General features: G+C 36.4%; 7 protein-coding genes across 7 annotated transcripts; 2 read left to right on the top strand and 5 right to left on the bottom strand.

The window, feature by feature from the left end:
* Window positions 1-1,078: 1,078 nt before the first annotated feature.
* GCK72_007641 (uncharacterized protein) lies at window positions 1,079-1,955 on the top strand (the record flags this gene model as incomplete). The annotated part of the gene is made up of 3 exons (XM_053726345.1): window positions 1,079-1,126; window positions 1,286-1,359; window positions 1,781-1,955. The coding sequence occupies 3 exons, from the start codon at window positions 1,079-1,081 to the stop codon at window positions 1,953-1,955; spliced, it is 297 nt and encodes a 98-aa protein (XP_053590539.1).
* A 317-nt stretch (window positions 1,956-2,272) lies between these two features.
* GCK72_007640 (uncharacterized protein) lies at window positions 2,273-2,729 on the bottom strand (the record flags this gene model as incomplete). Its single annotated transcript, XM_003107187.2, has 3 exons — window positions 2,273-2,365; window positions 2,413-2,501; window positions 2,555-2,729. 3 exons carry the CDS (start codon window positions 2,727-2,729, stop codon window positions 2,273-2,275), a joined length of 357 nt encoding a protein of 118 aa, XP_003107235.2.
* A 1,037-nt stretch (window positions 2,730-3,766) lies between these two features.
* On the top strand, window positions 3,767-8,861 carry GCK72_007639 (uncharacterized protein; the record flags this gene model as incomplete). The annotated part of the gene is made up of 8 exons (XM_003107276.2): window positions 3,767-3,868; window positions 3,918-4,184; window positions 4,233-4,341; window positions 4,406-4,492; window positions 6,251-6,363; window positions 6,904-7,170; window positions 7,984-8,092; window positions 8,689-8,861. The coding sequence occupies 8 exons, from the start codon at window positions 3,767-3,769 to the stop codon at window positions 8,859-8,861; spliced, it is 1,227 nt and encodes a 408-aa protein (XP_003107324.2).
* Window positions 8,862-9,268: 407 nt separating this feature from the next.
* On the bottom strand, window positions 9,269-10,888 carry GCK72_007638 (uncharacterized protein; the record flags this gene model as incomplete). The annotated part of the gene is made up of 3 exons (XM_053726344.1): window positions 9,269-9,451; window positions 10,132-10,558; window positions 10,881-10,888. The coding sequence occupies 3 exons, from the start codon at window positions 10,886-10,888 to the stop codon at window positions 9,269-9,271; spliced, it is 618 nt and encodes a 205-aa protein (XP_053590538.1).
* Window positions 10,889-12,452: 1,564 nt separating this feature from the next.
* GCK72_007637 (uncharacterized protein) lies at window positions 12,453-13,539 on the bottom strand (the record flags this gene model as incomplete). Its single annotated transcript, XM_053726343.1, has 4 exons — window positions 12,453-12,635; window positions 12,683-13,214; window positions 13,266-13,425; window positions 13,476-13,539. 4 exons carry the CDS (start codon window positions 13,537-13,539, stop codon window positions 12,453-12,455), a joined length of 939 nt encoding a protein of 312 aa, XP_053590537.1.
* Window positions 13,540-14,667: 1,128 nt separating this feature from the next.
* Window positions 14,668-16,287, bottom strand: GCK72_007636 (uncharacterized protein; the record flags this gene model as incomplete). Its single annotated transcript, XM_053726342.1, has 3 exons — window positions 14,668-14,850; window positions 15,531-15,957; window positions 16,280-16,287. The coding sequence occupies 3 exons, from the start codon at window positions 16,285-16,287 to the stop codon at window positions 14,668-14,670; spliced, it is 618 nt and encodes a 205-aa protein (XP_053590536.1).
* Window positions 16,288-17,851: 1,564 nt separating this feature from the next.
* On the bottom strand, window positions 17,852-21,192 carry GCK72_007635 (uncharacterized protein; the record flags this gene model as incomplete). Its single annotated transcript, XM_003107211.2, has 8 exons — window positions 17,852-18,034; window positions 18,082-18,613; window positions 18,665-18,824; window positions 18,875-18,960; window positions 20,106-20,287; window positions 20,335-20,866; window positions 20,919-21,075; window positions 21,129-21,192. 8 exons carry the CDS (start codon window positions 21,190-21,192, stop codon window positions 17,852-17,854), a joined length of 1,896 nt encoding a protein of 631 aa, XP_003107259.2.
* Between the last annotated feature and the right edge of the window lie 75 nt (window positions 21,193-21,267).

Raw genomic sequence — 21,267 nt, 5'->3', positions numbered from 1 at the left:
TGTTTTTGACTGTTTGGTAACAATCTGATCACCAGGGTTCGACCCCTCCGGTGTCAAACCTTTTTTCATTTCATTTCTTGATTTTTGGTACCATTCTGAAACCATTTCAGAACAAAAAAAAACATTTTTAGATTAAAAGTGTCTATTTTCAGAACAGTCGTTCTCCGAAAAAGCAACTTTGGTCTTCAGATTTTTACCAAAAACCAAAAATGAAACGAAAAATAGCTTTGACACCAGTGGGGTCGAACCATGATTGTCAGATTGGTACCAAAATGTCAAAAACAAAAAACAAAAAAGTTTTGGCACGAGTGGGGATCGAACCCCGGTTGTCAGATTGGTACCAAAATGTCAAAAACAAAAAACAAAAAAGTTTTGGCACGAGTGGGGATCGAACCCCGGTTGTCAGATTGGTACCAAAATGTCAAAAACAAAAAACAAAAAAGTTTTGGCACGAGTGGGGATCGAACCCCGGTTGTCAGATTGGTACCAGAAAACAAAAAACCAGCAAAACTTTTTTCAAAAACGACAAAGTTTTGCAACTTTGAAAAAAAGCCGCGGCTTTTTCATTTTTTTCTTCTCGCGGCCGGCCACAGCCTTGCATTCATTCAATTCCTATTTAAAAATATATTCTGATGATAAAATTTCAGAAAAAGATAGTTGAGATCGAACCCCGTTTGTCAGGTTGGTACCCAAAGTAGTTCTCAGTAATTTCCCGAAAAAATCCCGGATTTCCCGAACTTCCCGAAAATTTCCCGGGAAATTCGGGAGCTTCCCGGAACTTTACCGGGAAATTTTCGGTAAAAATTTCCCGGGAAATTTCCCGAAACAGCATTTCCCGGGAAATGTTTCCCGGGAGACTCACACTGCACGACCGCGTGGAAAAACTCTTCCACCAAAGCTCATTTTGAGTCAGGAGGACAGGAATTGAAGCGATTTTTAGAATAGACGGCAATAATCGAAAAATGTTTTCAATTATTTTTCTCCGTGACCTTCCCATTTCCGTACAGGTCAATTTTCCTTTTTCGATTTTTCCGCTAACCCGTTCGGTATTTCTTTTTCTCAAAGCCACGTTTTCAATATGTCGCATAAAGCTTACTACAAAAAATCATTTGGAATCGAAAATGAGGTATCAGCTCGGCAGTTCTTACAACCGCGCTCCACCGAAATGCCCATTCTCTTTTTCTCTGAATCTCTTAATTTCCCAGCTTATTTCTTTGAGCTTCAGTAGAGCGTTGTTGAAAGAACACTGTGGTGTTAATAGTTCTGTCAGTTATTCAATTTTCAGAGATTGCTCGGAGGATTGGCTCTATTTATTGCGGCTACAATTGTAACCCAGGATCTTACATTTGGTTTTGAGATGTATGATTTATTTCTAGCATTTTAATTGATGACCACTTGATTTCAGATTGTTGCTTGGTATTGGATGGATCAGAGAATACGAATGGGACAAAATAGAAGCCCTTTTTATATTTATTTATTTTTCTTTTATATTTCTTCAATTTTTCTTTTACGTCCTGTTATTAGCTGCAGCTGATTCAAAAAGCTATAGCATTAATCTTGTTAGAGGCTGTGTGAGGATTTTCACAGTTTTGATTATTTTGAATTGCATGTTTAATTTCAGTGTGCAATTACCGTATTCACTGCGGTATATGTGCTCAACCCATGGATTATTACCTATAAACAAAATGCTGAATTCATTCACAGAACTCTAAAATGTGAGTTTGGGGACTTATTGTGAATTTGGTTCTAGAAGCCATTTTTATTAAAGAATTAATTTCAGACACCTATGTAATCCACACCTGACTATTCCACTTCATCTTCTTGCTTCTTCAGTCGTTATTTATATTTTCTGGAGGATGAGCAAAGTCAAACCAGATTACAATGGAGAGGAACCTTATGAAGTGATCTACGGTGGACAGGAAAGCGAGACTAAGAAATCGCTGGATTCAAAATGAAACTTTGAATAACATTTTTCTGAGAAAATAATGAGGAAAGCAATAATTTCAGCGAGGCATCTAATGCCCGGCTGAGAATCGGAAAACGTACAAATAGAGAGTGGGAACAGGTGAAAAATACACTAAAACACAACAAGGTATCTAAATTTCTCTGTTATTATTGATCGATTTTGATGATCCCGTGACGTTCTGATTGATCAATGATGAGTCGGGCGTCGAAATTTCAAGTTCTTCCTCTCCACAAAGATTTGCTCCACTTTGAGCCAACTTGTGTGCCTCCTCATTTATCGATAATGAGAAAAAATGGATAAAGAAACTTACCCCCGGCCATCTTTCGGCGTTTCCAGTGCATATATCACAAATGGCGAATCAGTTTTGATTGTGATCTCGGTTTCCTTGAGGTTGTACGCCTGTAAAATATAATCATTTAATTATCGAAATGAATTGAAAATTTTACCATTCTAATAGCTCTACAAGCTGCACAAAGCTCCGCGCGGTTATTATCTTGTATTCCAGTCACTTTTCCACAACAATTGTACTCGCAACCTGAAGAAGAATAATTATTTTTAAATTATTAAAATTCTAGTCACGCCACTCACCATCGTACCAAAAAACACCAAATCCAGCTTTTGCGTTCCTCCTGCCAGGGTTAAAACACGATCCATCTGTGTATGCAATAGCGTGTCGGCGGGTGGTCAGGAGAGGGGTTTTTGGGAGTAAAAGAGAATAGTGAACTGCTTTTTTTAACGAGTGAGCAGCTCGGAATACAGTCATTTTGGGGAAAGATGGGGAGTGAATGAGAAGAAAATCGGGAAAAGTAGAGATGATTTACTCTTCTGCCGCCAGTATGTAGATCACAAAGATCCAAAGATTGATTATTGTTTGATCTACCCTAAAAACACTTCAGACTTGCTAGATGCAGGTCTGCTCTGCTGGTATAATTTGAACTTGTCAGTCATCGATTTCAATAAATTTCAGATTTTAATTCTCGCGATCGTGCCGTCAAATTTTCATCACTAAAATCACATTGCGGCGATCGATCGATAACTCCAGCACCTTTTTTGTCTGAAAAATTGGAAAATTTTTGAATTTTTACGCATAAAAACTAACCGGAAAATCACATTACACTATTATTTTCACATTCCATCGAATTTTGATCACATGGGCTGAATTTGATGATAATCCGGTATGGCGAGATCGGGATTTTTTTTTGAAACTAAGAATTTTCAGCATAAGAATTAATTCAGAATTCTAGAATCCAAGAATTGTCATCTATTTGCGAATCTCCAGTTTCCAGCGGTGACTTCCTCATTTGTTGTTTTAATTTTTACCTGAAAATTGAACAATTTTTGTATTTTTTGAAACAAAAAAGAAAAATAGCAAAAATTGACGGTTTCATGTCTATTTTGGCACTTTTCACATGAAATTAGTAAATAATCGCTGACAAATTGATAAAAATTTATTAAAATAACAAAATTTCGATTGAAAAATCGATAAAATCAGCTGAAAATCCCGGAAATAACGGCACAAAATTTCAGCATGACTTGGCAAACTACCATACTCTTTGGACGTCAAATAAAATGCAAAGTACGCATTTGTGACGTGGCAATTAGAGTTGCGTACAATGCATTTAATTTTACGAGCAGGAATGCTTAAATTCTTTCAGATTTTTGAAAACAAAAATGTTACTTTTCCGGTTGATTTTTTGTGTTTTTTTGTTCGAGAATTGTGAAAAGTGCGCTTTTAATCATTCAGCATAAAATAAACTAGAAAATTATCGCCAAAATTTAAGACTGAATTTTCAGCAAGCGATGACAGTGCAATTGGATATCGGCGGCACCATCTTCAGAACCGCGAGAATGACATTGACTGTAAAAGCGCAAGGAAGTCTACTCGCACGTGTGGCTGAAAATGTATTTTTACGATTCTTTTGCTGAATTTAAAATTATATTGTTTTTTCAGATGAATGCCGCTTATCTCGTGTTCGCCGATCGCTCTCCAAAACATTTCGAACTCATTTTAAGCTTCATTCGCTATGGGAGCGATATAGATCTTCCCGATTCAGAGGAGGAGTTGGAAGAAATTAAAAACGATGCAAAGTTCTACGAATTGTATTATTTAGTCGAAAAATGTGATGAAAAATTGTCGATTATCGAGGCAAATAAACCAAAGCTGTCAGTTATCAATAGTGAGAAAGAGCTGAATCAGAAAATCGCCTGTCTCGGAAGGGTCAGACCGATTTTTTATTATTTTCAAGCTCCAAATTCTGAATTTCAGCCAATGATCGTCATTCGGTTCAATTCGAAACACTGGGGAGAAGTATTCCACTCCACTGATGCTCTAACTCTCGTCAATCAATATAAATCAGTTTTTGATATTCATTTCAGTGAGTTTCTTGTCGAAATTCTTGTCAAAATTCTTTTTCTATCTCAAAATATTCAAATTTTCAGTGCCATTGGCCCACGACGCGACCTATTTCCGTTTCTCCATTCACGACAACACTCTGACGAAATTCGCCACCATTTCCCACGCCCGATGTAACAAAACTTTCATTAAATTTCTCGAAAAACGAATCACCCGTTTCCTTGCCGAAAAATTTAATTGTTATATTCCACAGTCCTTCAAAGTGATAATGCGCACAACAGACATAGCTGGCGCGCTTCCCGTTTTTTAAAGTTTTGCGTCGCCTCCCTTTAAATTCTACAGTAACCCGAAATTCAATTAATTGAGCTTGCGAGCAAAATTACCGAGTTCTATAATAAAACGAGTGAATTAGTCGAAAAAAAAGGTGTAGAAGTGAATATGTGCCCATCAAACCATGATATACAGCTTTTCAACGCCAAAAAGTCAGTTTTATTTTTTTTTGGAGAAACAAAAAACTCTCAAATTTTCAATAAAAAGTGCATTTCTCCTGCTAATTAAGTCTTTCCAGTTGCTGTTATGCTCTTTTGAAGCCTTTCAAGTACTTCTAGACCAAAAAATTAACAAAAAACAGAATTTTTGGAAAAAAGTTGAACTTAAAAATTGATTCAATAATTCCAGTTCTGAATATTATAACACGTATTTAGGCTTAAAATGTTCGCAACAGTCATCTTCATAAATGTTACTAAACGAGAACAAATGAAATCACTCAATTTTTTCGTATTCCTTCTGAAAGTGGCAAAAAATGGTCTTTTCAGTTGATTTTCTTTAAAGTCTTTCAACTTTTTTATTTTTCGACAATGTGAGAGAAGGTTACACTCAAACGATGTATTTTTGTCCGCAGAACATTTGTTACTTCTTTTGAACCAGCGAAAACGCTGAAATTTCGAGAAATCGGTGAAAAATTGGGTTTTAAGCTGAAAAACGAGAATCGCGCCAGCGATCGTCGCAATCTCGCTCCGTCGCGGATTATCACTTTGAAGGACTGTGTATTCCATTTATTGATGTTTTCGAGTAACAATTAAAAAAAAATTATTTCTCTTTATAGTCGCTAATTTCATGTACTATCATACTCATCCTTCTGAAAATCAATGGTTTTCTTCTGTAAATTGATCATTTTTATGTAGCTTTATTTTTGTACATTTTTTTCACTGTTCTTTGAAGAATATTATGGAAGTTTAACACATGACTGACGTTCTTTGTTCACGTTTTACTCACAGGGTCTAGGTGTGAGTAGTGAAATCGTATGCGCTCCACTAGACATTGGCGGTAAATTCAAATTTTAATTTTTTCAATTCGCTGTTTCACTGTGGCACTTTGATACGCAGCTTAATCGATCACTTTTTGAGCCGATTTATGTCTGTTTTTCCGCATTTTTGGCCAGTTTTTCGACTGCCTCGCATATTTTCAAGATCAATTCTATTAAATAAAGAAATAAAGTTTTAAAATAAAAATATTATTTTGAATTTCGCGCTAAAATTTTAGCTGATTTCAGCGGAGCGCGTTTATTTTCACTACTCATCCCGAGACCCTGTGTTTACTCGGAATCCGCGAGGTCCGATGGAAAATTCAAATTCCCGCGCTTTTGAGACCCTGGCCGAACTGTGGGGTCGAGTTCCCGACAGCCGTGTAGTCCTCGTGGACAAAGAATTAATTTCATTTTTGCACTCATTTTCCAGAAGTATGGCGCCAATTGGGATCGATTCTTGACGATTTTTCGATTAAAAACTAGAATTTGTAGAGTTTTCTCTTTGTTAACAAGTATTAATTGGTTTACTTCTTATCAAAGGACGAAAAACGCGAAGCTTTTGCGAAAAGTTATCGGTTTTTGCCTTTATTTTTGGTTTTACATAATTCTATGAATAAATTTCCAGTTTTCAAGATGCCAAAAGTGGAATTCGATATCGGCGGCACTATTTTCCGTACAGATAAGATCACATTAATGGAGAAAGCGTCGGGAAGTCGACTCGCCGCTGAGACACAAAAGGTGGTTTCTTGTATAAGCTCGGCACACTTCTTACAACCGCGCTCTACCGAAACCGAAGAAAATAGTGTGCGAAATTGATAGGATCAGAGAAAAAGGGACATTTCTAAAGGGAATTTCGGTGGAGCGCTGTTGTAAGAGCTATGCTGAGCTAATATGCCGAGACGAATAAAATTTTGCTGAATTTGGCTGAAAATCGTAGTTTTTATCGATTTTTCGGTGGAAAATGTTTAGAATTGGCTGAAAATCGTGTTTTTTTGACGATTTTTAGGTAGAAAATGTCAAAATCAATTAAAATCCATGATGTTCAGCCAAATTCAGCCAATTTTAAACATTTTCCACCGAAAAATCGATAAAAACGACGATTTTCAGCCAAATTCAGTCAATTTTCATACTTGTCAAGGCCCGGAAAGGCCTGGCTTCAAAAATTTCAATTTTTCATCGAAAATGGGACAATTTTTGATGATTTTTGCAAAAAAAAATTCGAAAAAATCGAAATTTGAATTTTGGCGCCAAGTACCCGGGAATACTTGAAATTTACAGCAGAATGACGGATATCCAATATTCTTCGATCGATCGCCGACCCAATTCCAATTTATTCTAAACTATATTCACACTGACGGACTCATCGATCTTCCGGAATCGGAGAGAGAATTGAAAGAAATTAGTCGAGAAGCAAACTATTATCGATTTCCTTTATTAGTAGAAAAATGTGAAGATAAACTATGGATTATCGATGCGAATCGACCGATTCTCCAAGTGATTCAAAACGAGAATGAGCTTGTTCAGAAACTTGCTTGTCCCAGAAAAGTGAGTCATCACTTGGGCGCTCTTCTAACTATTAGCACGTCACGCTTCTTACAACCGCGCTCTACCGAAAACGAAAAAATAGTGTGTCAAAATGAGAGACTCAGAGAAAAAGAGACATTTTTCAAGGGAATTTCGGTGGAGCGCAGTTGTAAGGACTGTGCAGAGCTAATAGTGAAGGTCATGGAGTCGGTGTGGAGATATGGGACGTGTCCTATATCATTGGAAAGCTGGAAAAACGTCAATTCCAAATATATACTCAGTTTTTGCCCTCGAGGCCTGGTATTTGAGAAAAAACGAGGTCAAAGCTCTATTGCAATTGTTGCCTTTTTTCTAGCCCAAATTGCACAAAATATTCGAAAGTTCACCATTCTCATATCAAATTGTGGGAAAAAATAGGATATTTTTCATCAATTTTCAGTTTTTGATTTTAAAAACGCGTCAAAGGTGCGCCAGACAGCAGACTTTTTCTCGGACTTTTGGATTTTTAAACTTATTTTCACTCGTTTTTAAAGAGAAATTGGTTGTCTGGCGCACCTTTGACGCGTTTTTAAATCCAAAAACTGGAATTATATGTAAAATAAGCGATTTTTAGCCACTTTTTTCAGAGTGGTGTTTTTTTGAATTTTTTTTGCAATTTGGGCTAGAAAAAGGCAATAAGGTAATAATTTGTCACTTTACAGAACTTTGATCTTGTTTTTTTCTCAAATACCAGACGTCGAGGACAAAAGTGAATATATATTTGGAATCGGCGTATTCTCTACTTTTCAATGATATAGGTCACGTTCCATATAAGTTGAAACGAATTAATTTCAGCCAGTAGTCGTCATCTGGTACAACATGAGGAACTGGGGAAAAGTGTTCCATTCCATCAATGCTGCGGAATTCGTTGAAAAGAATAAACACGCCTTCGATATCTATTTCAGTGAGGAAATTTGGCTCCGTGGCATTTCATGAGCCTCAATTTTCCCGTTGTTTCAGTGATAACTTTGACTATTTTCCAGCGATTTTTGACTGAAAAAGCCTTATTTTTTGAAAATTTTCGTCAATTTTATGCAATTTTCAGTCAAAAAACTAGAATTTGCATTATATTTGAGCTGAAAAATACAAGTTTCAGACCAAAAATTGCAATTTTTGGCGTTTTCCTTCATTTTGGTCGATGAAAAACCATTTTCGGAGCATTTTGAGCAATTTTTAGTCGAAAAAAACTAGTTTTGCTTGAAAAACGTCATTTTGAGGGCATTTTTCGACATTTCAATAGCAAAAACTCTATTTTCCAGCAATTTTTAAGTGAAAATCGCGTTTTTAAACATTTTTTTACTGAAAACACGGAAAAATTGATGTTGTGGAGGTCATGGGTGCGTTGCAGTTGTTACAACTGCGCTCTACCGAAATCCCCTTGAGAAATGTCTCTTTTTCTCTGAGTCTCTCAATTTCGCACACTATTTTCTTCGATTTCGGTAGAGCGCGGTTGCAAGACCCGTGCCGTGTTTATAGAGTTCTCAATTTTTACGTTTTCAGCCGCTTTGCCTAAAAACAAGATCCACTGGCGCTCCTCAATTCACGACAAGACTATCAGAGACTTCGCGACACTTTCGGAAGATAATAACAATAAGATTTTCATCGGAAGTCTCCAATTCAGAATGATATCATTTTTGTACAGAAAAGGTCCACTGACCGACAAAAATCAATAATTTCTATTAATTTGATGCTTATTTTAATATTTTCATGTATTTATGTCTTTTTCTTGTTCAATTTGCGATTATTTTTGTATTAATACTCATAATTTCAGCTGTTTCCATCGATTTTTGACTGAAAAAACGCAATTTTTCGTGCTGAAAATGATACAATTTGTGAAAACAGCTGAAATTCGATGTTTTTGGATGAGTTCAGCATGAATAACTGAACTTTCATCGCATTTTGCCATTTTTGAGACAAAATTGATGATTTTTTGCCTCAAAACTGCAATTTTCGGAGAGAAGAATGTCACTGAAATTCGTTTTTTTTTCAGTTTTAAATTAAAATTGACAAAATTTTTAGTAACAACAGAATGGAACAGAATGTGCAAATAATAACAAGATAAAATTAAAATAACGATCAATCAATTACTGTATCGATCGCTTAATTTCTTGAAGAACTCTCCAATATTTCCATTGAATCCTCCATTTCCGAATGCAAGAATCGTTCCAAACATCACTTCTCGCAGAGCATCATGAGCATCCGGACGGGCGGTGGCAACACGAGACAATTGATGGGCAATCTGACGGATATCTTCATCGAAACTCTGGAATTATTGATTGTAAGGATTTTCAAACGGAAATTATTTAAAAATTGGCTGAATTTGGCATAAAATCGTGATTTCTCACCGATTTTTTGGTAAAATTTTTTTGAAATTGATTGATTTTGGCTGAAAATCATGGTTTTTAATTGATGTTTAGGTGGAAAATGTCCAAAATTGGCTGAAAACAGTGGTTTCTTATCGATTTTTAGGACAGGCTCTGGCACGCCTTTGACGCTTTTTAGCTGTTTTTGATTTATCTGGCGCGCCTCTGACGCACAATCGAATCACATAAAAACTTTGGATAATGGGAAGTCCCTGGGGGCGCGTCTGAGGCACGCTAGCGAAAATGTATGAAATTGGTTGAATGTAGCTGAAAATCGTGGTTTTTTATCGAATTTTTGGGTGCAAATTATCTATAAATAGGCGTAATTGGTCTGGAAATCGTAGTTTTTTATCGATTTTCAATTTCAGACATTTTTCATCTAAAATCGATAAGAAATTACGATTTTCAGTCGAATTGAGCTAATTTCCGACATTTTTCAAAATAGTCTGAAATTAGGTCAATTTGACTGAAAATCGTGGTTTTTAAATAGTTTTTTAGGTGGAAAATGTCCAAAATTGGCTGAAAATCAGACGTCAATCGCGCCCTGACATCATGGTGATAAATACAGTGAAAATCTCACAAATTGTGGTTTATTCGTATTCGATGAACTACTTGAGACATTTCCGATTTGAGAATTAGACGATTCCATATCGAAAACTCTTTCTTGTGAAGCTGATGAAACTGGGAATAATGTCGAGAGATCCAGAAAAGGCATCAAATCATGAACGATTGGATTTTCAGTTTTGATCGTTGGAGTATTGATTTTACTCTTTTTTGGGGGCGGGGCAAGTATCAGAAGCGGCTTTTCTTCAGTTTCATCTTGATCTATGTCTCCGGGATTTTCAGTTTTTTCTGAATTGATTCCTGATGGATACTCCAAGTCGTTGTTATCATCCATCGCTTCCAAATCCTCTTCTTCCTGCTGAGATCTCTTTGACGGCGCTGCCTTCGATCGTTTTTTCCTTGGTTTTGGTGTCGAAACGGCTCCCGCCGATTTTCTGCGACCCCTGAAAAGGATGACATTCAAGTGAAATTGCTGGGCGGCGGGAAAAATTATGTGATTTTCCGTCTGTAATTCTCATTTTCCACCCGAAATCGGCTAGAGGTGGCGCCGATTGAAAGGAAAAGAAAAAATTTTCAGTGGAATTTTTTTTCAAAATCGTTTGTTTTTGTTCTCATATCTCATATTTTTCACTGTTTTTTGTCGTCCAGAATCACAATTTGTCAATTTCAACAAATTTTCAAGTGTCTGGGGTGCCGTTGACGCGTTTTTTAGAAAAAATCTTTAAAAACAGCATTTTGTCAACCAAAACAGCTGAAATCGCTTACTGGTGCATTGATGCATTTAGCAGTGAAACACTATAGAAAAAGACGTTTTTTACTTTGAAAAATACCAGTTTCAACTAATACCAGGGCGTGCCTTTGACGCGCTCTGGAGCGAAATTTCGTGAAAAGTGGCATTTCTACTTGAAATTGACGATTTTTAACAAATTTTCAAGTGGCTGGGGTGCCGTTGACGCGTTTTTCACGAAAATAGATTCTGGAGCGACTTTTGAACAAGAATCACAATTTGTCGGATCTGGCGTACTTTTGACGCGCTCTGGAGCGAAATTTTGCCTTTGACGTTTTTTTTTTAATTCGGAATCGACTTTTGACTATTTTTGGACCAGAAACCAGATTTGTCAAATCTAGCGTCCCTTTGACGCGTTCTAAAGCAAATTTTCAGAAACAAAATAGAGGAAACCTGGGATCTGACGGTGACTTTTATGAAAATTTCACAAATTTTCAATGATTTTGACAACAAAAAAACGGTATGAAGCTTCACATAGACCGTGAACAACCAGAAAACTGGTTTTTGCACTTTTCAGAACGGGCGAAATTAGCTTTTTCCGCGCCCGCTTTCAATTTTGAGTAGGGGAGGCGAGAGAGTGCGGCGAGGCGAGAGACGCAGAAAATTTCAGATTAAAAACAGCGAATCTTACAAATTCTTTGGCGTGTTGTGACTACTTTTCGGTGTTTTCGGTGTTTTTTCAAAATGAATCAATCGATGTCTGCTCAAATTAGAGCTGAAACTGAAATTGGAGCCACAGATATCACAAACGAATGGTCTTTCTCCTGTGTGAATTACTTTATGACTGTTGAGAGCTGAAAATTGAAAAAAAAAACATTTTTATTCTAAAATTATTCTAAAATAGTACCGTAGAGGGAAGGGAATGACTTGTGACAAATATTGCACTCGAATTGTTTTTCTGGATCGGCCATTTTTGCTGAAAATTACGAAAATTGGTTTTTTTTTCAAATTGAAGGTATAAATTCATAATTTTTTGGAAAAATTGGAGAGAAATAACGAAGAAGAACTATCAATGAAGCAAAAAATGAGGAAAATTGAGATATAAATTACCTTAAAATTTTTTTTTTGCGATTTTTGTGCGATTTTTTGATTTTTTTTCGCAAAAATGTCGAATTTTTTTGCAAAAATGTCGAATTTTTTGCTCTTTTTTGAAGCCGGGCCTTTAGAAATATGAAAATATAAAGTATTGAAACATAATCAGAGCCGGGACAGTGTGTTTTGTGCATAAAATTAAGAAAAATTTAACAAATTGCTGCAAAATAAAAATTTTCATACATGTTTTAAATAAAATCGATAATTTCTAATTTTACTAGTTGATTTTTCAACAAAAATTAATTGAGAATTGTCCAATTTTCGCTGATTTTTTCTGAAAAATGCGAAAAATAAAAATAAATACAGTCGTCCACGAGGACTACACGATTGCCGGAAACTCGGCCGTGTAGTTCGGTCATGGTTGAAAAAAACGCGCGAGTTTAAATTTGATAATGACACTAAAATTCGCTTTTTTATTCGTTTAACAATAAGAAAACATAAAATTAAAATTAAAACAGTCAATTATTATATCGGTCGCTTAATTTCTTGAAGAACTCTCCAACATTGTCATTGAATCCTCCATTTCCGAATGCAAGAATCGTTCCGAACATCACTTCACGCAGAGCATCATGACATTCCGGACGGGCGGTGGCAACACGAGACAATTGATGGGCAATCTGACGAATGTCTTCATCGAAACTCTGAAATAATTGATTTTCTAAGATGATAAATACAATGAAAATCTCACAAATTGAGGTGTATTGATCGGTGAACTATTCGAAACATTTCCAATTTCTGACTCCATATCCATGTCGGGAATTCGCTGTTGTGATGCTGATGGAGGGAATGCAGATGTCGACAGGTCCATAAGAGGCATCAAATCACCGACTGCTTGAACGATTGGAACTTTTTGCTCGATTTTGATGGGAAAAGGTGTCGATTTTATAAGCGGAGTATTGATTTTACTGCTTTTGGACTGCGCAGCGAGCATCAGACGCGGCTTTTCTTCAGTTTTATCTTCATTCGATTCAAATAGATCGATCACTTCATCGCCATTTCCGTGATTTCCAGTATCTCGATTCGAAGAGATCACCGATTCCGAATCGATTTCTCGTTGTTGCTCGGACTGGTCGTTGTCATCATCCATCGCTTCCAAATCCTCTTCTTCTTGCCGAGATCTCTTTGGCGTTGTTTTCGAACGATTTTTCTTCGTTTTTGGTGTTGAAGCAGTCCGATTCTTATTCTTAACAGCTTTCGCCGACTTTCTGGTCTTGCGACGCCTAAAAAAATAATTATGTTGTAAATATACAGGATAAAAATACGAAGCATACAAATTTGTTGGCGTGTTGCGAGTGCTTTTCGATTTGTGAGAAGTGTTTTCATGTTTCCTCAGATGTGTGTTTAAACTTGAATTTTGACTGAATCTGGAGCCACAGACGTCACATTCGAACGGCTTTTCTCCAGTGTGAACTACTTCATGACGTTTGAGAACTGGAAAAATGTCAATGTTATATTTTCTCAAAGCTATTCTAAAATTGTACCGGAATAGTGGACGAATGTTTTGTGACAAACGTCGCACTCGAGTTGTTTAGATGGATTGGTCATTTGGGAAGAAGTTGAGCTATTGCTGAAAATTTCACAAATTTTTCAAAAAATATGAGAAAACTGGGAAAAAACAACGAAGAAGAGATATCAATGAGCAAAAATTGACGGAAATCGGGATATATACGAGCATTTTTCAACAGAAAAGGAAAATTTCGGTTGTTGATTCGAAAAACTAAAATATTGAAACGAAATCGAAGCCTGGACAGGGAGTTTTGAGAATGAAATCAAGAAAAATTAATCAATTTCTACAGAAAGACAGTCTTCGGCAAGCTCTTATTTTTTGCGAAATTTGCTGCGAAATAATAATTTTACACATTTTTCATAAAAATCGATATTTTCTAACTTTATTAGTCAATGCTGGAACAACAATTAACTGGTAATTGTCCTATTCTAAGTAGCGGGAATCGCGCAAATTATTTCAGAAAAATGTGAAAAATAAATGCAATCGTCCACGAGGACTACACGATTGTCGGAATCTCGGCCGCGTAGTTCGGCCACGGTTCAAAAAGGCGCGAGTTTAAATTTGATGTTTATTAATGGGCATTCAATCACAGGGTCTCAGGATGAGTAGTGAAAATAAACGCGCTCCGCTGAAATCAGCTGAAATTTTAGCGCGAAATTCAAAATAAATTTTATATTTAAAAATTTTATTACTTTATTTAATAGAATTGATCTTGAAAATATGCGAGGCAGTCGAAAAACTGGCCAAAAATGCGGGAAAACTGGCATAAATCGGCTCAAAAAGTGGTCGATTAAGCTGCGTATCAAAATGCCACAGTGAAACAGCGAATTGCAAAAATTAAAATTTGAATTTGCCGCCAATGTCTAGTGGAGCGCATACGATTTCACTACTCAACCCTAGACCCTGTGTTCAATTGAAAAAGTAAAGAAAAAAAGGAAAATCTATGAACAAAACTTTAAAAACATTACAGAAAATTACATCGCATTTTGCCATTTTTGAGACAAAATTGATGATTTTTTGCCTCAAAACTGCAATTTTCGGAGAGAAGAATGTCACTGAAATTCGTTTTTTTTCAGTTTTAAATTAAAATTGACAAAATTTTTAGTAACAACAGAATGGAACAGAATGTGCAAATAATAACAAGATAAAATTAAAATAACGATCAATCAATTACTGTATCGATCGCTTAATTTCTTGAAGAACTCTCCAATATTTCCATTGAATCCTCCATTTCCGAATGCAAGAATCGTTCCAAACATCACTTCTCGCAGAGCATCATGACATTCCGGACGGGCGGTGGCAACACGAGACAATTGATGGGCAATCTGACGGATATCTTCATCGAAACTCTGGAATTATTGATTGTAAGGATTTTCAAACGGAAATTATTTAAAAATTGGCTGAATTTGGCATAAAATCGTGATTTCTCACCGATTTTTTGGTAAAATTTTTTTGAAATTGATTGATTTTGGCTGAAAATCATGGTTTTTAATTGATGTTTAGGTGGAAAATGTCCAAAATTGGCTGAAAACAGTGGTTTCTTATCGATTTTTAGGACAGGCTCTGGCACGCCTTTGACGCTTTTTAGCTGTTTTTGATTTATCTGGCGCGCCTCTGACGCACAATCGAATCACATAAAAACTTTGGATAATGGGAAGTCCCTGGGGGCGCGTCTGAGGCACGCTAGCGAAAATGTATGAAATTGGTTGAATGTAGCTGAAAATCGTGGTTTTTTATCGAATTTTTGGGTGCAAATTATCTATAAATAGGCGTAATTGGTCTGGAAATCGTAGTTTTTTATCGATTTTCAATTTCAGACATTTTTCATCTAAAATCGATAAGAAATTACGATTTTCAGTCGAATTGAGCTAATTTCCGACATTTTTCAAAATAGTCTGAAATTAGGTCAATTTGACTGAAAATCGTGGTTTTTAAATAGTTTTTTAGGTGGAAAATGTCCAAAATTGGCTGAAAATCAGACGTCAATCGCGCCCTGACATCATGGTGATAAATACAGTGAAAATCTCACAAATTGTGGTTTATTCGTATTCGATGAACTACTTGAGACATTTCCGATTTGAGAATTAGACGATTCCATATCGAAAACTCTTTCTTGTGAAGCTGATGAAACTGGGAATAATGTCGAGAGATCCAGAAAAGGCATCAAATCATGAACGATTGGATTTTCAGTTTTGATCGTTGGAGTATTGATTTTACTCTTTTTTGGGGGCGGGGCAAGTATCAGAAGCGGCTTTTCTTCAGTTTCATCTTGATCTATGTCTCCGGGATTTTCAGTTTTTTCTGAATTGATTCCTGATGGATACTCCAAGTCGTTGTCATCATCCATCGCTTCCAAATCCTCTTCTTCCTGCTGAGATCTCTTTGACGGCGCTGCCTTCGATCGTTTTTTCCTTGGTTTTGGTGTCGAAACGGCTCCCGCCGATTTTCTGCGACCCCTGAAAAGGATGACATTCAAGTGAAATTGCTGGGCGGCGGGAAAAATTATGTGATTTTCCGTCTGTAATTCTCATTTTCCACCCGAAATCGGCTAGAGGTGGCGCCGATTGAAAGGAAAAGAAAAAATTTTCAGTGGAATTTTTTTTCAAAATCGTTTGTTTTTGTTCTCATATCTCATATTTTTCACTGTTTTTTGTCGTCCAGAATCACAATTTGTCAATTTCAACAAATTTTCAAGTGTCTGGGGTGCCGTTGACGCGTTTTTTAGAAAAAATCTTTAAAAACAGCATTTTGTCAACCAAAACAGCTGAAATCGCTTACTGGTGCATTGATGCATTTAGCAGTGAAACACTATAGAAAAAGACGTTTTTTACTTTGAAAAATACCAGTTTCAACTAATCCCAGGGCGTGCCTTTGACGCGCTCTGGAGCGAAATTTCGTGAAAAGTGGCATTTCTACTTGAAATTGACGATTTTTAACAAATTTTCAAGTGGCTGGGGTGCCGTTGACGCGTTTTTCACGAAAATAGATTCTGGAGCGACTTTTGAACAAGAATCACAATTTGTCGGATCTGGCGTACTTTTGACGCGCTCTGGAGCGAAATTTTGCCTTTGACGTTTTTTTTTTAATTCGGAATCGACTTTTGACTATTTTTGGACCAGAAACCAGATTTGTCAAATCTAGCGTCCCTTTGACGCGTTGTAAAGCAAATTTTCAGAAACAAAATAGAGGAAACCTGGGATCTGACGGTGACTTTTATGAAAATTTCACAAATTTTCAATGATTTTGACAACAAAAAAACGGTATGAAGCTTCACATAGACCGTGAACAACCAGAAAACTGGTTTTTGCACTTTTCAGAACGGGCGAAATTAGCTTTTTCCGCGCCCGCTTTCAATTTTGAGTAGGGGAGGCGAGAGAGTGCGGCGAGGCGAGAGACGCAGAAAATTTCAGATTAAAAACAGCGAATCTTACAAATTCTTTGGCGTGTTGTGACTACTTTTCGGTGTTTTCGGTGTTTTTTCAAAATGAATCAATCGATGTCTGCTCAAATTAGAGCTGAAACTGAAATTGGAGCCACAGATATCACAAACGAATGGTCTTTCTCCTGTGTGAATTACTTTATGACTGTTGAGAGCTGAAAATTGAAAAAAAAAACATTTTTATTCTAAAATTATTCTAAAATAGTACCGTAGAGGGAAGGGAATGACTTGTGACAAATATTGCACTCGAATTGTTTTTCTGGATCGGCCATTTTTGCTGAAAATTACGAAAATTGGTTTTTTTTTCAAATTGAAGGTATAAATTCATAATTTTTTGGAAAAATTGGAGAGAAATAACGAAGAAGAACTATCAATGAAGCAAAAAATGAGGAAAATTGAGATATAAATTACCTTAAAATTTTTTTTTTGCGATTTTTGTGCGATTTTTTGATTTTTTTTCGCAAAAATGTCGAATTTTTTTGCAAAAATGTCGAATTTTTTGCTCTTTTTTGAAGCCGGGCCTTTAGAAATATGAAAATATAAAGTATTGAAACATAATCAGAGCCGGGACAGTGTGTTTTGTGCATAAAATTAAGAAAAATTTAACAAATTGCTGCAAAATAAAAATTTTCATACATGTTTTAAATAAAATCGATAATTTCTAATTTTACTAGTTGATTTTTCAACAAAAATTAATTGAGAATTGTCCAATTTTCGCTGATTTTTTCTGAAAAATGCGAAAAATAAAAATAAATACAGTCGTCCACGAGGACTACACGATTGCCGGAAACTCGGCCGTGTAGTTCGGTCATGGTTGAAAAAAACGCGCGAGTTTAAATTTGATAATGACACTAAAATTCGCTTTTTTATTCGTTTAACAATAAGAAAACATAAAATTAAAATTAAAACAGTCAATTATTATATCGGTCGCTTAATTTCTTGAAGAACTCTCCAACATTGTCATTGAATCCTCCATTTCCGAATGCAAGAATCGTTCCGAACATCACTTCTCGCAGAGCATCATGACATTCCGGACGGGCGGTGGCAACACGAGACAATTGATGGGCAATCTGACGAATGTCTTCATCGAAACTCTGAAATAATTGATTTTCTAAGATGATAAATACAATGAAAATCTCACAAATTGAGGTGTATTGATCGGTGAACTATTCGAAACATTTCCAATTTCTGACTCCATATCCATGTCGGGAATTCGCTGTTGTGATGCTGATGGAGGGAATGCAGATGTCGACAGGTCCATAAGAGGCATCAAATCACCGACTGCTTGAACGATTGGAACTTTTTGCTCGATTTTGATGGGAAAAGGTGTCGATTTTATAAGCGGAGTATTGATTTTACTGCTTTTGGACTGCGCAGCGAGCATCAGACGCGGCTTTTCTTCAGTTTTATCTTCATTCGATTCAAATAGATCGATCACTTCATCGCCATTTCCGTGATTTCCAGTATCTCGATTCGAAGAGATCACCGATTCCGAATCGATTTCTCGTTGTTGCTCGGACTGGTCGTTGTCATCATCCATCGCTTCCAAATCCTCTTCTTCTTGCCGAGATCTCTTTGGCGTTGTTTTCGAACGATTTTTCTTCGTTTTTGGTGTTGAAGCAGTCCGATTCTTATTCTTAACAGCTTTCGCCGACTTTCTGGTCTTGCGACGCCTAAAAAAATAATTATGTTGTAAATATACAGGATAAAAATACGAAGCATACAAATTTGTTGGCGTGTTGCGAGTGCTTTTCGATTTGTGAGAAGTGTTTTCATGTTTCCTCAGATGTGTGTTTAAACTTGAATTTTGACTGAATCTGGAGCCACAGACGTCACATTCGAACGGCTTTTCTCCAGTGTGAACTACTTCATGACGTTTGAGAACTGGAAAAATGTCAATGTTATATTTTCTCAAAGCTATTCTAAAATTGTACCGGAATAGTGGACGAATGTTTTGTGACAAACGTCGCACTCGAGTTGTTTAGATGGATTGGTCATTTGGGAAGAAGTTGAGCTATTGCTGAAAATTTCACAAATTTTTCAAAAAATATGAGAAAACTGGGAAAAAACAACGAAGAAGAGATATCAATGAGCAAAAATTGACGGAAATCGGGATATATACGAGCATTTTTCAACAGAAAAGGAAAATTTCGGTTGTTGATTCGAAAAACTAAAATATTGAAACGAAATCGAAGCCTGGACAGGGAGTTTTGAGAATGAAATCAAGAAAAATTAATCAATTTCTACAGAAAGACAGTCTTCGGCAAGCTCTTATTTTTTGCGAAATTTGCTGCGAAATAATAATTTTACACATTTTTCATAAAAATCGATATTTTCTAACTTTATTAGTCAATGCTGGAACAACAATTAACTGGTAATTGTCCTATTCTAAGTAGCGGGAATCGCGCAAATTATTTCAGAAAAATGTGAAAAATAAATGCAATCGTCCACGAGGACTACACGATTGTCGGAATCTCGGCCGCGTAGTTTCGGCCACGGTTCAAAAAGGCGCGAGTTTAAATTTGATGTTTATTAATGGGCATTCAATCACAGGGTCTCAGGATGAGTAGTGAAAATAAACGCGCTCCGCTGAAATCAGCTGAAATTTTAGCGCGAAATTCAAAATAAATTTTATATTTAAAAATTTTATTACTTTATTTAATAGAATTGATCTTGAAAATATGCGAGGCAGTCGAAAAACTGGCCAAAAATGCGGGAAAACTGGCATAAATCGGCTCAAAAAGTGGTCGATTAAGCTGCGTATCAAAATGCCACAGTGAAACAGCGAATTGCAAAAATTAAAATTTGAATTTGCCGCCAATGTCTAGTGGAGCGCATACGATTTCACTACTCAACCCTAGACCCTGTGTTCAATTGAAAAAGTAAAGAAAAAAAGGAAAATCTATGAACAAAACTTTAAAAACATTACAGAAATTTCGAATTTTTAGGCGCCACCAAGAACTTTATCAACAGATTTTGCTTATTTTTTGACACGCGTTTATATGAGAAATGTGGGAAACTTCTGGTGAATCGTAAAATAACCGGGTTTATTTGAAACATTTATTAAAAAGAATCAAAAACAAAACAATAAAGAGAAATTTCTTGAGATTGATTGATGGTATGAACGAAGTGAAAACAATCTGGACAATAATCTGTAACAATCACTTATTTGCGTGTCGTTCGCCCATCATTCGGAAGAACTCTCCAACATTGTCATTGAATCCTCCATTTCCGAATGCAAGAATCGTTCCAAACATCACTTCTCGCAGAGCATCATGACATTCCGGACGGGCGGTGGCAACTCGAGACAATTGATGGGCAATCTGACGAATGTCTTCATCGAAACTCTGAAATAATTGATTTTCTAAGATGATAAATACAATGAAAATCTCACAAATTGAGGTGTATTGATCGGTGAAATATTCGAAACATTTCCAATTTCTGACTCCATATCCATGTCGAGAATTCGCTGTTGTGATGCTGATGGAGGGAATGCAGATGTCGACAGGTCCATAAGAGGCATCAAATTACCGACTTCTTGAACGGCTGGAACTTTTTGCTCGATTTTGATGGGGAAAGGCGTCGATTTAATCAGAGGAGTATTGATTTTACTGCTTTTGGACTGCGCAGCGAGCATCAGACGCGGCTTTTCTTCAGTTTTATCTTCATTCGATTCAAATAGATCGATCACTTCATCGCCATTTCCGTGATTTCCAGTATCTCGATTCGAAGAGATCACCGATTCCGAATCGATTTCTCGTTGTTGCTCGGACTGGTCGTTGTCATCATCCATCGCTTCCAAATCCTCTTCTTCTTGCCGAGATCTCTTTGGCGTTGTTTTCGAACGATTTTTCTTCGTTTTTGGTGTTGAAGCAGTCCGACTCTCATCCAGAACAGCTTTCGTCGACTTTCTGGCTTGGCGACCCCTGAAAAAACAATTCGGTTGTAAATATACAGAATAAAAAGTATGAATCTTACAAATTTTTTGGCGTGTTGTGACTGCTTTTCGGTGTTTGAGAGGCATGAATCGTTCGAAGATGTGTGTTTAAATTTGCATTTTGACTGAATCTTGAGCCACAGACGTCACATTCGAACGGCTTTTCTCCAGTGTGAACAACTTTATGAATTTTGAGAGCTGGAAAAAAACAGTCAATATTAAATTTTCTCAAAACTATTCTGAAATTGTACTTGCGTTCCGTTCGAACTTTTTGTGACAAATATTGCATTCGTGTCGTTTAGTTGGATCGGCCATTTGTGTAGGAGTCGAGCTATTGCTGAAAATTTCACAAATTATTGTTATTGGAGGTATAAATATATAATTATTAGA

The sequence above is a fragment of the Caenorhabditis remanei genome, chromosome II (genome assembly GCF_010183535.1).
Source record: "Caenorhabditis remanei strain PX506 chromosome II, whole genome shotgun sequence".
Lineage (NCBI taxonomy): Eukaryota > Metazoa > Nematoda > Chromadorea > Rhabditida > Rhabditidae > Caenorhabditis > Caenorhabditis remanei.
The sequence above is the reverse complement of the archived record's forward strand: the minus strand, read 5'-3'. Positions and strand labels throughout refer to the sequence as shown.